This window comes from Barbus barbus (assembly GCF_936440315.1).
Source record: "Barbus barbus genome assembly, chromosome: 8".
In the NCBI taxonomy this organism is placed as follows: domain Eukaryota; kingdom Metazoa; phylum Chordata; class Actinopteri; order Cypriniformes; family Cyprinidae; genus Barbus; species Barbus barbus.
Genome location: NC_136736.1, coordinates 744784 through 760000, shown reverse-complemented (window position 1 = coordinate 760000; position 15217 = coordinate 744784). Strand labels below are relative to the sequence as shown.

General features: G+C 41.9%; 1 protein-coding gene across 3 annotated transcripts; it reads right to left on the bottom strand.

Moving 5' to 3' along the window:
- Positions 1-3936: 3936 nt before the first annotated feature.
- LOC306873376 (uncharacterized protein) lies at positions 3937-15208 on the bottom strand. Of its 3 annotated transcripts, none has more exons than XM_079422627.1 (14): positions 15100-15208; positions 13763-13866; positions 11873-11917; positions 10806-11034; positions 8548-9079; positions 8142-8262; positions 8005-8063; positions 7889-7922; positions 6658-6751; positions 6404-6545; positions 6223-6328; positions 6004-6134; positions 5820-5915; positions 3937-4680 (listed from the first exon to the last, which is right to left on the bottom strand). In XM_079422627.1, the coding sequence occupies exons 2-14, from the start codon at positions 13824-13826 to the stop codon at positions 4333-4335; spliced, it is 2001 nt and encodes a 666-aa protein (XP_079278753.1). In that variant the 5' UTR covers positions 13827-13866; positions 15100-15208; the 3' UTR covers positions 3937-4332. The 3 variants fall into 3 exon arrangements, with proteins under 3 accessions (XP_079278753.1, XP_079278754.1, XP_079278755.1); XM_079422628.1 differs by having other exon boundaries at positions 13763-13817; positions 15100-15181; XM_079422629.1 differs by lacking the exon at positions 13763-13866.
- Positions 15209-15217: the final 9 nt, after the last annotated feature.

The window sequence follows — 15217 nt, the reverse complement described above, 5'->3', positions numbered from 1 at the left end:
CTCTGTAGGCTATTGGTGCAAAGACATGACGTGTTTAAATGGTGTCACCCATTAACCAGCAATGAGCTGATTGGTGTAAGCCTAATTGAGCACAAGCCAAAGCAATCATGCTCAAGGCTTTTAAGATCAGTGTTGGCTACACCAAAGAGTTGGAACCATGGACTCAAAAGGGCCTAATTTCACTGTGACCTGTGCACTGCTGGAGGGTGTTCGGGCCAATTTTGCCTCGATAGTAGATGGTTTCAGCTCTGCAAAGGGTGGGGAAATGACCAAAAAAGGAAAACACAACATTTGGGAGGACATAACCAATCATGTCAATGCCACGGGGTCTGGCCAAAAGAAGATCATAAAACAAGTTATGTTGCGATGGAAGAACCTTATAGGGCCAAGGCAACGAAAGACCTTACTGAAGCCAAGAACCCCTAAACAGGTAACAAACCATATAAGAGGGGAGATTTCACTGATATGGTCCTTGATATCATAGGAGGAGAAAAATCAGAGGCTCTGCATGGCATAGAAGCAGATGGAGAGGCCACAGTTACAGAGACTAGGACTGCAGAGGAAATATGATCTACATATCTGGCCAAATATCTACAGTGATTGAGGAGGAAGATAGATCCCCAGTGGATGTAATGAAGACAGTCCAAGACGTTCCTACAGGAAAACACAAACGTTCCTCAGCTACAAACCAGGATGGTGACAGCTATGAGTTGCTTCTGAAACGAGAAACCGAAAGAGCAGAAGCACAAACTGAACTGGGTGAAGAACAGATCTCTCTTACACAACTGCAGCAGAAAGACGTGCAGATGAAGATGCATCTCCTAAAGGCAGCGATGAAACAGCTGGTTTCTGTCCTGTAAATGATTTTTTACTATAGTGTTGTTTTTTTGTTATTTAACATTCTAACAAAACAAGGAATGTAAAATGTTTCTGTTTCTTACAATTAAAACAAACAATGGATATTTGTGGCCACTGGTATTTAGTCCAGCCGTTGCTCTTTGCTGGTTCGGTTTAAGGCTCTGTAAACCGGATTTGGTAATCCTGAAATTTGGTATTTAGATCCCAGTGATCCAATCCAATGTTCCTTTAAAAAACTGACATAAAAGTAAGCTGGATAAGGTGATCCTGGATAGCAAAACATGGGATTTCCAAATCCGGATAAATTTGATCCAGATTACATTAGTTTTTTTTGTTTTAAGCTGGGCCCAGGAATCAGTTCAACTTAAAGTGCCAGTACGTCTCACACATTCATTATTAAATACAGAGTCAATATCATAAATGTTCAGCTTTGTCTGTTGCAGATGTTGAATCGCGTTGCTGCAGGACTTTTAAGCTCAAAAAGACTTGAAGACCTCATTATTCCTCTCATCAATGAAGAGCGGAGCGCATGGAGCATCTCACCTCCGCTTGACTGAATAAGGGTTCTTTACTCACAAAACACTATTTATAAAAGCTAATGATTATTATTTTATTTTATTATTTGAGGAGTGGAGAAGAGTTTCTAGCATTTGTTGTCAAGGTGAGAAGCGCTGAATCTGTCATAATATGATCCTGCGGCCAAATGAGAGAAAACTGGACACGAGTCAGGAAAAACATTCGCTGCTCAGAAGCTTCGTATTTGAACTTGATTTTGGTCAAATGTTTATATTAATATCTAATGACACATGCAACGATGCAAATAAAGTCTATCTGCAGACCTAGACATCTATATGGTAACACTATATTATTTCATTAATGTTAGCGAATGTATTATCTAGCATGAGCAAACAATATATAAAATACATTCATTATAGTATTACATTAAAATACATGAGAGCATTGATTTGGTATGATGTTGGCTCAATAGAATGTTTAAAATGTTTGGGATGTAGTAAACTACTTTTGTCATGTTGCTGTAGCCAGGGTTCATACACATTTTTACCAATAAATTTCCATGACTTTTCCATGACTTCTCCATGACTTTTGAGACAATATTCATGACCTAATGTTCCATTATTTTACAATAAGAATAAAAATCTGTTCAAATTATCATAGCATTAACTAAAATTAATGACTAATGCTATTGTTTGCTTTCTCTGTTTTAGTAATAAGTAGCCTACACGCAGCAACTGCCCCAGATGTTACTCCACACAGAGAACGTATCATATCACTGAATATTATCATTTAACTCTGTTAAACACAGGACCTGAATTTCGTTTTGGAAACTTTTCTCTTTCGCAACTGTTAAATAGTTAAAACACGACAGTGCTTACTCGCCAGAATGGCCATTTTAACATAATTTTGTGTGTATTTTTGCCGCTTAAACGCAACAAGCTGTGCTTTAGAGCCTTGCATTTCTGCCAGACACGAGTTCCAGTCGGACTCGGGTAATCATGCCGCACAAGGGCTGGACTAGGGCATATGGTTGAGGCCTGTGCTGTGCAGGTTTCTACTGAGCTTGTTTGGTACCAAACTCAATTTGGTTCTCGCAAGTCGGCTTTATACCATAGACTGTAAAAAAAATTGCTTTATACACGTGCCCTTGGGACGTGACTGAGCGCACGGGAAACCGCCTCTGGAGCGTGCGAGTACCGACTGGCTTAAAAAGACGTGCAAACAAATAATTTTTGTGTCGATGCAACAATGACCCGATTAGGCAAGTGACAATTCTGTCAACTGTCCCGAAACGCGAGCGAAAGTCTTGTATCGCAGCGTGCAGCAGCTCTTTAGTGACGAGATGCGCAGATGAGAAGCCGCTATAAGAGACAGTCAAAGAGAGAAGACGCGGTACAGCTGAATCACTCACGCTGTTTTCAAATTACCGATTTCATCTGATACTCTGTGTGGATTCACTTACTCATCAAACCTATATGCAACAGGCTATTGAATAAATCTGTGAATATCCATCATTTTAAAGTCGAATGCTGCGGGAATGAGTAAAATAATGCGATATAGCCTATGCGCAATCCCGCACCGAACCTGATTAAACATAATTCTATTATACAGATTTGTATAATAGAATTATACAGAGATTTGTGAAATAGATTTCCATGACTTTTCCAAAACTTTCTGGGTTTATTTATTTTTCCAAAACTTTTCCAGGCCTGGAAATTGCTGCTTTAAAATTCCATGACTTTTCCAGGTTTTTCATGACCGTACGAACCCTGTGTAGCTTAGCTTGCTATATTTCCCAGAGCTGTAGCGTAGCGAAGCTTCATTTAAAGAAGAGGAACTGTTAGAATAGTCACTGCATTTTCCAAGTAGCTTGCCCAACACTGTGAGCGATGTCAATAGTAACATATTACACTGTAAAATGACTCTAAAAAGCATGATTTACATTTCAGATAGTTTTATAAAATGATGAACTTCACATTTCAACCTTTAAACCCTTTTCAAGAAAATAATTCAAAATAATTATGACATTAATTTAAACAATTAGGCCCTATTATCAATTAAATAACATATAAATACATTTTACTGTAGATTTTTTGAATGCATTATGTTCTTATCGATCCACCAGTTCACATTTACAGCTCTACAGGGTAAAACATGGGTGGATTTTCACATTGGTCTGAACAAAAACAACAGGCTTATTGAAAATGCACATTCATTCTCTGCCAGCAGGTGGCGCTTTCAGAACAGCAGAAATATCAATCTTTCCCCGGTAACGGCAGTAAACAAAGCAGCACAGGACTGGCAGCGCTCATGTTTATTTACTGAAATCATAGCCTTTTGAAGTTTAATCTTCACACGAAACCATATTGCAATTCTGGTCTTTCCGTAATTATTAACTACTGAAACTACTACATTTTAATAAACATTATATTACATACTCTGTTTTGGTGAATTTAAAAAAAGCATATTAGTTTCTACTAAAAAACCATGTTGCTTCGTAATAAACTCTCCTGACAAAATACAGCAGAATAGCACTCGCTCTGAAAAACACTCGCACACAAATGACTTTACAAACATTTATTTCCGTAACACAAGAGAAAAACAAACAAAATTAAAGCATTTCACTTCTGCTCTACAGGGCAACAAATGAAACAAAAGAGAAATGAAAAACCAGAAGGAAATTAAGTGTTTTACTTCAGCGTGTAAAGAAGTGACAAACTGAATTCATCTCAAGAGGCACATCAACAGTCACATGACACGCGTGTATCTAATCAAACGCACAGGCATTAGAGGGGCGGAGCAATCCTGTGACTGGATGAACACGAGGCAGGCTTTATTCTGATTGGTCCTCAGGCTACATTTCTGCTCTGACCCAGGGTCAGCTTTCATATAGAGTTCAAAGGTTTAGGATGTAGAAGTGATTCTTCAGATGGACACTAATGGCCGTTTTCCTGGCGATTACTCGGCCGGTGCAGCGTCAGCGTCTCCCGCCGCTGCTGCGTCTGCATCAACGCCGTGCTCAGCCGCCTCCTCCTCTCCAACCTCCACACCCTCCTCACCAACCTCCACACCCTCCTCCTCCTCCTCCTCCTCTGCTCCGCCAGTCTCCATCTTCACTTCCTCTTCATGCTCCTCCCCATTCCCAACAGCTTCGGCTACAGGCTCCGCCCCCTCCGCCAGAGGTCCCTCCTCGTCCTGTTTGCTCTCACTCAGGCTTTCATTGGTGAGATCGGCCTCGGAAACCTCCATCCCCATGGAGTCCTCGGGATCCTGGTCGTCCTGGTTACCATTGAAGGGGTTTTCACCCTGCGTAAGGACAAACGGAACTTGTAAACTTACAAATAAAACAATATTTCTAAAGTTTATTAAGAGTATTGATTTATAACTCGCTCATTTTGTCAATTGACCAAGATCCAAAATCAACACTCACCAAATGCTACGGCGTTATAAAATGTTTTTGAAGTAGTAAATCAAGGATTATTGGTGTACATTTTACGAGAAAATAATTCAAAACATCAGGTTTAATTCACTTCATTCAGCCATTTCGTTATCATTATTTGTAAAATTTACTAGCAATTTCTGAGTTTCTTTTCTTTGTATGACTGATACCAATTTTTTGTATGATTATATAACCATTGTATAGTACCGATATTTGTTTACTTTTAAATGTAGTGAGGGTTTTTTCATCTTCATGCCACAACTACAAAAACACTTTATTTTTTTTTTACTGCAACAATAGCTGAAATAAATGGAGAAAGTAATGTTTTCAAACGGAGAACCAATGACAAAGGAGTCATTCAACTCTGCATTAAAGAAAACATTTGTGAAAATGAAGGTCTAGGTGTTTTTTTATTAGGCTAAGAAGTAGAGACAGCTAGTTCACTGAAATAATTGTACATTGTCTGGAAAGCCATAACGCAAACAAGGAAAAACATATATCGGTAAATCTGATTATTGGTCATTCTTCTGTTTAAAATCAAGGTTTAAGTGTTGATTATTTGCCTAAATAGTGAAGTCAACTAGTTCACTGTAATTATATGTTGTCTGGAATAAAAAACAATGCTCAAATATCAGAAAGAAATATCAGTAAACCTGATTATCGGTCGAACACTACCAAGCAGCAGTTTAAAATCAAGGTTTAGATGTTAATTAGGGTAAATTGTCAAGACAACAAGCTTAATTGAATAATTACACAAATGTCTGAAAAGTAACAAACAAAATGGTAAAAAAAAATAAAATAAAAAAATACCTCAAGCGATTATCGGTTGGTCGAAACAAAACGCCACATAAGTGACGTTTTTAGTAAGACAATGTCAAGGTAAAAACTATATTACTATATTTACACATCAAATATAAAAAAATACGGTCGTACGACTGGCAAAAAGTAATTAAAAATCCATAAAATGCTCGAGTTCACAATGTGACAGAGAGGAACAGACACACACCTTCAGGTAGCTCTCCAGCTTCTTGCCGATGACCTTGTGGTTGAGGATGCTGCGTGCCACGGACAGACTCGACCTCTTGGACTGCTCCATCATGCCCTGACACACACAGACACAGGTCACAAGGTCAGACGAGCACTTCACCAGCAGCTCAAAGCCTCTGACTTGATCTGATGTGCGTTTGTACCTTGCGATTGTAGTTGTGGTCAGGTGACTTGAGGTGCTTCTGGATCAGCATGTACTGCATGGGAATGAAGACGTCACACGCGGAGCAGTGAGCCGCCTCCACCTTCTTCATGAAGTGCTCCATGCCGAGATCTACAGACAGGAAAAAACATCATGAGAGGCTCTGCGGTTAGAACACACACGCTTCTGCTCAGATCCACGTTTGAGCGAGACTCCGCACCTCGCGTCAGATCCTGCTCTTTGAACACCTGACAGATGACGGTGCTGTGGTTGTCCATCTGACTCACTCGCTGCTCCGTCTTCTTGTACTTATTATTCAGATATTCCTACAAAACACACACAACAGCCGTTACGACACACTGGACTCCACGTATGAGTTCTCTCGAGTGAAGTGTCCGCACCTGCAGGAAGTCGGTGGTGGGCTTTGACAGCTGATTGGACAGAAACTTGAAGTGGTCCTTGTGGAACTTGCTCTCCAGGTGGGCAGCCATGTCCTCGCTGTAGAACGAGCGGAACTTGCAGACGGAGCAGGCGAACGTCATCCTGGGAAACGACCCGAAAAACAACCTCGTGAGCCACAAACACGCCCTGGAAACAAGCACTCAGCACAGACGCCAAGAAACCTAACATGTGTGCTGATACTTTGACCCCTGACCTTTCAAAGAAGCCTCTCCTCTTCCTGACTTTGGCCGCAGAGGGTGGAGTCTTCTTCCCCTTGGCCTTGGCACTCTCGTCCTGATTGGATGGAGCTGGAGAGACAGATATACAACGTTTTTTTGCGGCTAAATCACATCCTAACATTGTTTTCTCCGCACCTTGCGCCGTGAGATGCTTTCGTGTTGTGATGCATTTCTGGGTTAAAAAGGATACCCAACAAAGACTGTACAAGACTTGATGACATCCATCCAGAATTGATTGGGTTAAATTAGTCAGGAGATTTAAGAGTCGATGAAGACCAAAGCACATGCAATCAGACCATCAACACGCAAAGTGAACAGGGTTTTTAGTGGATGTGGACCAGTTCAACTGCATTTAGTGCAGCACGTCAATGTTAGAATTTTTCACAAATCAACAAGTTTAAAATCATGAATAAAAAGACTGTAACCAACAAGAGGCCCATCTGTGCACACTGGGAATCGTATTTCCACATATTTCCTATTAAAGACTAGCTAACATACAGCATAGTTTAGTGACAGATGAACTTTCCTGTCCACATCCAATTGAACTGCTTGGATCCTTCAGACGGGCTGTCAAAGTGCTTTAAGATCCCACAACTGAAGCTGCCAAAGTTTACAGTATTAAATGTCTTATTAGATATCTAAAGATGTTTAAATGCACAAGATTTGCTTAAAATAGTACTGTCAGGATTTACTAAAGACGCACAGTAAAGAGTTAGCACTGAAAAGGTGTGGACAGTTGTTTTTGCGCCAGACCTTATTGAATATGCATTTGTAGGAGTTTCCCTTTCAGATGCAAAGTTTATGGGAGGAGAGAACTTAAATGAATAACGCAACGATTTACTAACGTTTACGTTTGTCAAACGACTGGTATTTGCGCCATTATTTAACGCCCCAAAAAATGCCTGCCTTAAAGCAGGCGGTAATTTGCGCTGCTCCTGGTAGACTGTGCTGGTCATTTTGGAAAATCCCACGCAGAATTTTCCCCTCCCATCGGCGCTGTTTTGGAATTGCGCTCTCGTGCTTATTTGCCCCGTTTAGTAAATCTGGCCCAGAAACGATTAAACAAATGAAGACGAATGAATGATAATGCAAGTGCTGTGTCAAAATAAAAGACCCACTTCCAACACTTATAAGCCAAATATCTGGAGAGCCAGATATTTTTGTGTTTTACATTGAGCTGTTACAACAGAAAAGCCCAGAACTCACCAGCACTTTCCCCTCCATCTTCTGTTTTGGACTCCTGGAGAACAGAGAGAAACGTTAGTTGCATTTCTTTATAATTCACTGTTTTCACGACAGATGACAAACGAATGTGAACTTACCACAGCAGTGGAGGCGGTCGCTTCCTCAGACTGCTGCGTCTGTTCTCCTGCTGCAGCTTCTGAAACACAACCACACTTATCAGCAATCACAGACAGAAGGCAGCAGATCAGCACTTATCATGGAAAAACATACATACTCGTCCTGGTGGCTGATGTTTCCCCCGCGGCTTCAGTCCTGCCCATCTTGGACTCAGGCTCGCCGGTTGCGCTCAGAGTCTGTTTCCTCTTCTTCTGCCCGTCACGTTGAGCTTTCACTTGCTGCCACGACAACACACATGCAAATGAGATCTGAGGGCATGTCCGTTTGCATCGTCGTGAGAGTCACAGTCAATGATGAGAGGATTTACAGTGTTACTATCCTGACTGTGTGACACTTTACACAGCTACCCCCTTTGGTGTTTGTCAGTGTCTAACTGGTCAAATGGGGGGTCAGACTGGGGTAGCCTCTTCTCAAGGGAATGAATGCGCCTGACTGGACCCTATGTGCAGGGGTGAGCGCTGATTTCTCAGCCCCGCCCCCTGCAGGGAGCGGGCAGTACTTACTCGGTTCATGGGTCTCTTGCGGCCGTGCTGCCGGTTGGCCCTCGGGCCCCCTCCAAAGTTCCGCGCAGGGAAGTCCTGGGGCCCGCGCTGAGACTGGAAGGCCCCGCTGTCGGGGTACATACGATGGGCCAGGAGTGAGGGTAGCTTTCCTCGCGCCCCGGGGGAGTGGCCTTGGCCTCCGCCCCGCCCACTTCCTCCCCCCATGCTGCCAGAGACGGAGGAGGAGGAGTCCTGCCTGCGGCTGAAGCCCCGCCCCCCGGTCGCTCTGCTCCTGCGCGGGGATCTCTGCCCCGCCCCCCAGCTGGAGCCCGAGAAGGCGGAGTCTCGAGTCTGCCGCATTTTGGCAGATCCGAAGGCGGAGCCATCAAAGCCACCACCCCCTCCGGCTCCGCCCATGAGCCCAAAGCCCACGCCTCCGCGCTGGGCCATCATGTCGCCCCGGGAGTCGCTGTAACCGAAGCTACCAGATCTGTAGAGATCTCGGGGGCCGAGGGAGGCGGAGCGAGAGTCGAAAGACTCATATTGTTCAAACCTGCAGAGGGAGGGAGGCGCAGAGCAAAGGTCAAGCAGGGACCGGCACATTCGGTCGGCGGCTCAGAGGACCGCTTCGTTATGCAAACAAACCCATCATTCAGCGCTCATTCGTTCAAGCCCTTCCACAGCCCCGTTTCTCAGGTGCATTGTGGGAAGAGACATGCTGTGGAAAAGCTTCAGAATGACAGTTGCACAGATGAACATATAAGGCAACAACACTGCACAATCGGCACAGGACTGAAACGGTGCGATACGGGGACCTTCTGGGGTCTGCGAGGGCAGCGTTAGCATTATCTGAGACTATAGAGTCAAATCTGATGGGGCCGTCTGAGGATCAGGACGAAACGGAGTATGTGAGTGTGTTTTTTGTGTGTTCAAATGGTCAGGAAGGATTCACTGAATCTACATAACACAAACACCTCTGCTTTAGTTGTTCCAACGACAAGAACTGAACATAACAGTCGAAAGCAAATTACGATAACTTTACACAAAAACAAGGCTGTGAGGGAAAGATGTACATGACTACGGCTGAATTTAGACGATTAAAAATACCATAATGTTAAAATGTAAATCTTTGCTGAGATCAAATCCGCTTCAGTGTCACATGATCCATCAGAAATCATTTTCAGGATCTAAAGACGAACAGAAAGAATCTTTTGTAAGATTATAAATGTCTTTACTGTCATTCAAAATGTTCTTAAAACTATTTCTAGTGACAAGACAACCCATACAACAGACTAAACGTCTATCCATCACAGCCTTTTTTTTTATTTGCGAAAAGCGCAATATGGCATCTACCCTGATCACAGTCTATTAGACGACATCTGAAGTGTACTTGTGCTGCAGGGACACACTGAGGAGATCTAGAAGGTCTTAAAACCATAAACCAAGCATTTACTGCTGCGGATGAGCTGGTGAAATCATCTGAACGTCTGAAGAGAGGGATAACATTAGCAGACCAACATAATCACAAAATAAACTTGAAGACGAGCTGTAGACTAGACCGATGATCTTATCAGACTTTCCAGTCATAATGTCTCTATCATCAGTTAGCAAACAAACTAGTGCTAGATGTGACAAAACAGCAGACGAGTCATTTGCATCTGAACGCTGGACATGTGTATTATACACATTTAAACATGCATGTATACGGTCAACAAATAAAAACTGCAGATTGAGAAATATGATCATCCATGTTTTCTTTTGCCATATTTGTTTCTTCCAACAAAATGAGTGCAAAAAGAATCACAATATACATTTAATGGCATGAATATAAGTTGCAATTCATTTCTCCCTTTTTTATCAACAACATCTGATATTTAAATGATTGCTGGGCAACCGCACTAATCACATCCAAAATAAAAGTTTATGTAATGTGTGTGTGAGTGTACTGTGTATAAATAAAGACAAATGTATATATTTTAAAAATACATGCATTTATATAATATTTAATATATAAACTTTTTTTCTTAAATATATACATGCCCGTGTGTATTTATATATACATAACAAATATACACAGTACACACACACACACACACACTACATAAGCTTATTTTGGATGCCCCAGCACTCATTTTAATGCATGCATATCTAGTTCCAGAGAAAAGCCTGCATGACTAGATATGCATCGGATGACGGCAGCTGCTCATCAGAGTGTGTCTGGGGTGATGCTGGCTCCGGGTTCAGGTGTGTGCTGGGTAACGTGAGTGTGTGTGGGTCACCTGTCGCTGCGGCTGCTGCTCTTCATGCCTCCCTCCAGCTGTGTCAACATATCCAGGCGCTGGTTGATTTTAGCGATGACGTCGTCTGCGTTGGAGCTGCTGGAGGACAGCAGAGATCCTCCAGACAGACCTCTCTTCATCCGATCGCTGGATCCGTATCCGCCTCCTCCGAACCCGCCGCCGCCAGACATGGAGTCTTTATATCCGTACAGGTCGTAGCTGCCTGAACCTGAGCCATAACCAGATCATCAGTATCTGCTAGACTAACGGATGTGAATATTAGGGGTGGAACGTTCTCGGTAAACCCCCCCCCAAATTGAACCGTACGGTTCGGGTCAACTTAAATCTGACAACACATCTGTAATATAGTTTATAAATAACAACATGTAAAACAAACAGGGATCGGCTAAAGTATGTTCCTGTTGAAGAATACACATCCTGGCTTCCCAGTTTAAACAAAAACACAGACAAACCATTCTCTTGTTCAATGCGAGTGCCGTATGCTGGAACATGAGCTGTCATTTATTCCATCACCTGGGTGCTGATAAGAGCGCTCTTTGAAGTTTTGTTTGAGTGGACAAATTCACAAAAAGAAAAAAAGTCAAATTGCCCGACTTGGTAAGTATCCCAGCAGACATAGCCAGCTGAACGTACTGAACCAGTGCTTTATCTTAAAGTGACAGCACTTTCTTAATATTAATCAAACAGCAACAAGGAAATCCCTCGCTGCTCTTGATTTAATTGCTTTTGTAACTCTAATAAACCAATTTTTTAATACAGTCAAATACGCAATGTTATTTTACATTTGATTATTTAATTTCTGTACCTAAAAACTAATGTTAGAGCTACCTAAAAACCCCGAAAGGCATTGTTTATTTTATTTGTATCTTTCTTGTATTTATTTGCGCTGTTGCTTGTAGTTCGATAGATTATCCTTATTTTAATTTGACAGTATAGTTTTTGCCTGAACAGAGCACATACTGAACCGTGACTCTAAAACCGTGATACAAACCGAACCGTGAGTAAGCTGAACCGTTGCAGCCCTAGTGAATAACGTCAAAGCTCACCTCTGGACGATCCTCCTCCACCGGATCCTCCCCATCCAGAGAATCCTGAAACAAGCCCAGAAATCAACACCAGTGAGTTTATAGTGGGAGAAATCAATGGCTGCTTCTGTACGTCATAGTTGATCCATGAATGTCTAAGGCCTCTACATGATCAAACTCTGCTGTTAAAGCTGCTTCACACACAATCTCCTCCATCTCTTCTGTCATCTGATTGAGAATGTTTATCCAGTAACAGCTCTTTTAGTATAACTGTACAAACGTCCAGCTTCAGGTGTCTTTCTGCTGTCAAATCTTGACTTGATTTAAATCAAGAATAACTGCAGTCATATTTCCAGACTGAAGCAGCTCAGCTTTACTTGATTTTCCATCAGTCTTTTTTATTTTTTTTTAGATAAATGAGTGCGTCTCAAATCTGATCATCAGGATCTTTTGAGGAGCGTTTGTTTCCAGAAGCTTTACTTTCTCTGTTCCTCAGCGGAGGAATGATCTTCATCTCACATCTTCTGAGGAGCGTTTATTTCTTCATCTCTCAATCAGCATTGCATTATATGTCTGGATCATTTCAGTCTCATCTTACTGAGACATATTACTGGAGATAAAGAGTGACGACTCATATTTAGATCATTATATGTCAGTATCTGCTGAACTGTTATAAACATCACAAGCAGCAGAATGTCATAAATATCAGCATCTGCAAAGAACTGCTCAGTTTGAGTCTCTGAATAAAACTAAGCTGTTTTTTCCTCCATATTCTCACTATATCAGACTACAGGTACATCTCAAAAAATGTGAATATCATGAAATATATTTTTTGTCACTCATTTCAGAAAGTGAAACCCATATATTATATATATTCATTACACAGAGTGAAATATTTCAAGCCTTTATTTCTTGAAATGTTGATGATTATTGCTTACAGATAATAAAACCCCCAAATTCAGTGTCTCCGAAAATTTAAGTATTACATAAGATCAATAAAATAAAGGCTATTTTAAACAGAAATGTCAGGCTTCTGAAAAGTATGTTAATTTCTATGCACTCAATACTTGGTTGGGCCTTTTTTTGCTTTAATTACTGCCTCAATGCGGCGTGGCATGGAGGTGGTCAGTCTGTGGCGCTGCTCAGGTGGTATGGAAGCCCAGGATGCTTTGATAGCGGCCTTCAGCTCATCTGCATTGTTGGGTCTGGTGTCTCTCATCTTCCTCTTGACAAGAGATTCTCTATGGGGTTCAGGTCAGGCGAGTTTGCTGACCAATCAAGCACACTAACACCATGGTCACTGATCCAGCTTTTGGTAGCTTTGGCAGTGTGGGCAGGTGCCAAGTCCTGCTGGAAAATGAAATCAGCTTCTCCATAAAGCTTGTCAGCAGAAGGAAGCATGAAGTGCTCTAAAATCTCCTGGTAGATGGCTGTGTTGACTGTGGACTTCAGAAAACACAATGGACCAACACCAGCAGATGACATGCAGCCCAAATCATCTCTGACTGTGGAAACTTCACACTGGACTTCAAGCAACATGGATTCTGTGCCTCTCCACTCTTCCTCCAGACTCCAGACCTTGATTTCCAGTTCTTTTTCTCCACAGCCCAGGTAAGACGCTTCTGACGTTGTCTCTGGTTCAGATGTGGCTTGGTAGCTCTTTTCCTGAAGACGTCTGAGCGTGGAGACTCTTGATGCACTGACTCCAGCTTCAGTCCACTCCTTCTGAAGCTCTCCCAAGTGTTTGAATCAGCTTTGCTTGACAGTATTCTCAAGCTTGCGGTCATCCCTGTTGCTTGTGCACCTTTTCCTACCCAAATTCTTCCTTCCAGTCAACTTTGCATTTAATATGCTTTGATACAGCACTCTGTAAACAGCCACAGCTTTCAGTAATGACCCTCTGTGACTTACCCTCTTTGTGGAGGACGTCAATGTTCATCTTCTGGATCATTGCCAAGTCAGCAGTCTTCTCCATTATTGTGGTTTCAAAGAACAAGAGATACCCAGAATTTATACTGTAGAGATGGTCATTAATTGAAACTCAAATGTAAATATTCTAATATTTTGAGATACTGATTTTTGACTTTCGTGAGCTGTAAGCTCTAATCATCAAAATTAAAACAACTTTTGAAATGTTTTACTTTACATGTAATGAATCTAAAATATGAAAGTTTCACTTTTTGAAATAAGTTACAAGAAAAAAATTGAACTTTTTCCCGACATTCAAAATTATTGAGATGTACCTGTATATGAGCCGTGAAAGTCTGATGGATCAAATATGATACTCAAGAAAAAAACAACTTTAAAGAAAAAGACTTGAGCTCAGCCTGGACAGATCATGTGTGGAACAACCATGACAGCTTATTGGCTACTCAAGAGTCAGGTGGTATCAGAGGGCGGGGCTTTCACACTTAAAGGACATTTGATTGGACAAGAATGTATAATAAGTATGTTTATGTTACTGTAAGAGAAAGTGCATAGATTCAAACGTGTGCCACTGCTAGACATGAACCAAACACCACAAACTACAATAGCATAGGGTGGACTATATTAGGTGTCCTTAACTATAAACTCTGTATACTGAGCTGAAAGTAAACAGCTGTAGTGTAATGTGTCTCCAGCTCAGAGGAGATTAATCGAACAATAGAGCAGCAGAATGGACACGGCAGCCATTTTACAACAAAACGACTCCATTTTACTCCATTTATTCCAACATTAAACGCTCATTGAAGGCAAACGTGGAAATAAACTAACGTAATTCTTCCTTTCGACTCACTGACACGTTTTAGACGCCGAATGATCGTAATAAATTCACAGCACACGCTATCATTCACACGCGCTCGCTGGAGAATAAAGATTATTAGTTTGATATGTGGTAAAATAACCGATATGAGACTGCTTAATAGTTTGCGTTGTTCGGTAAGCGCGTTCATGTGCGCGCGTCCGCCGGCAGACAATAACAATGGGTTTTACATCGAGTTCACCAGCAATCGATGAACCATCGCTTTAAATTAAAATATACGTCTACTAAAGGAACCTAACTAACCGATGAACTCTGTTTTAGTGGATTGAGCCGTGCTTAATAGATCTACGCCTGGTTTCGACCTGCGCCATTTTAAGCGCTTCACTAACGAGAACCGCGGAAGAATCACAGTCAGGTTCATTTACAGGGCTTAAATACAGAGCACCACACGCTCCCAGCAAACAAACAGACTCTTAATGACATAAATCCAGAGTAAAACACTAACCTGAAGAATATCCTCGATCCATGCTGCAGCGGGTTTCAGTGTCGCTGTGAGTGTGTGCGAGGCGCTCAGGCCACTATCAGCCCGCTCTGACTCCGCCCACAGAGAGACTGACGCTTGA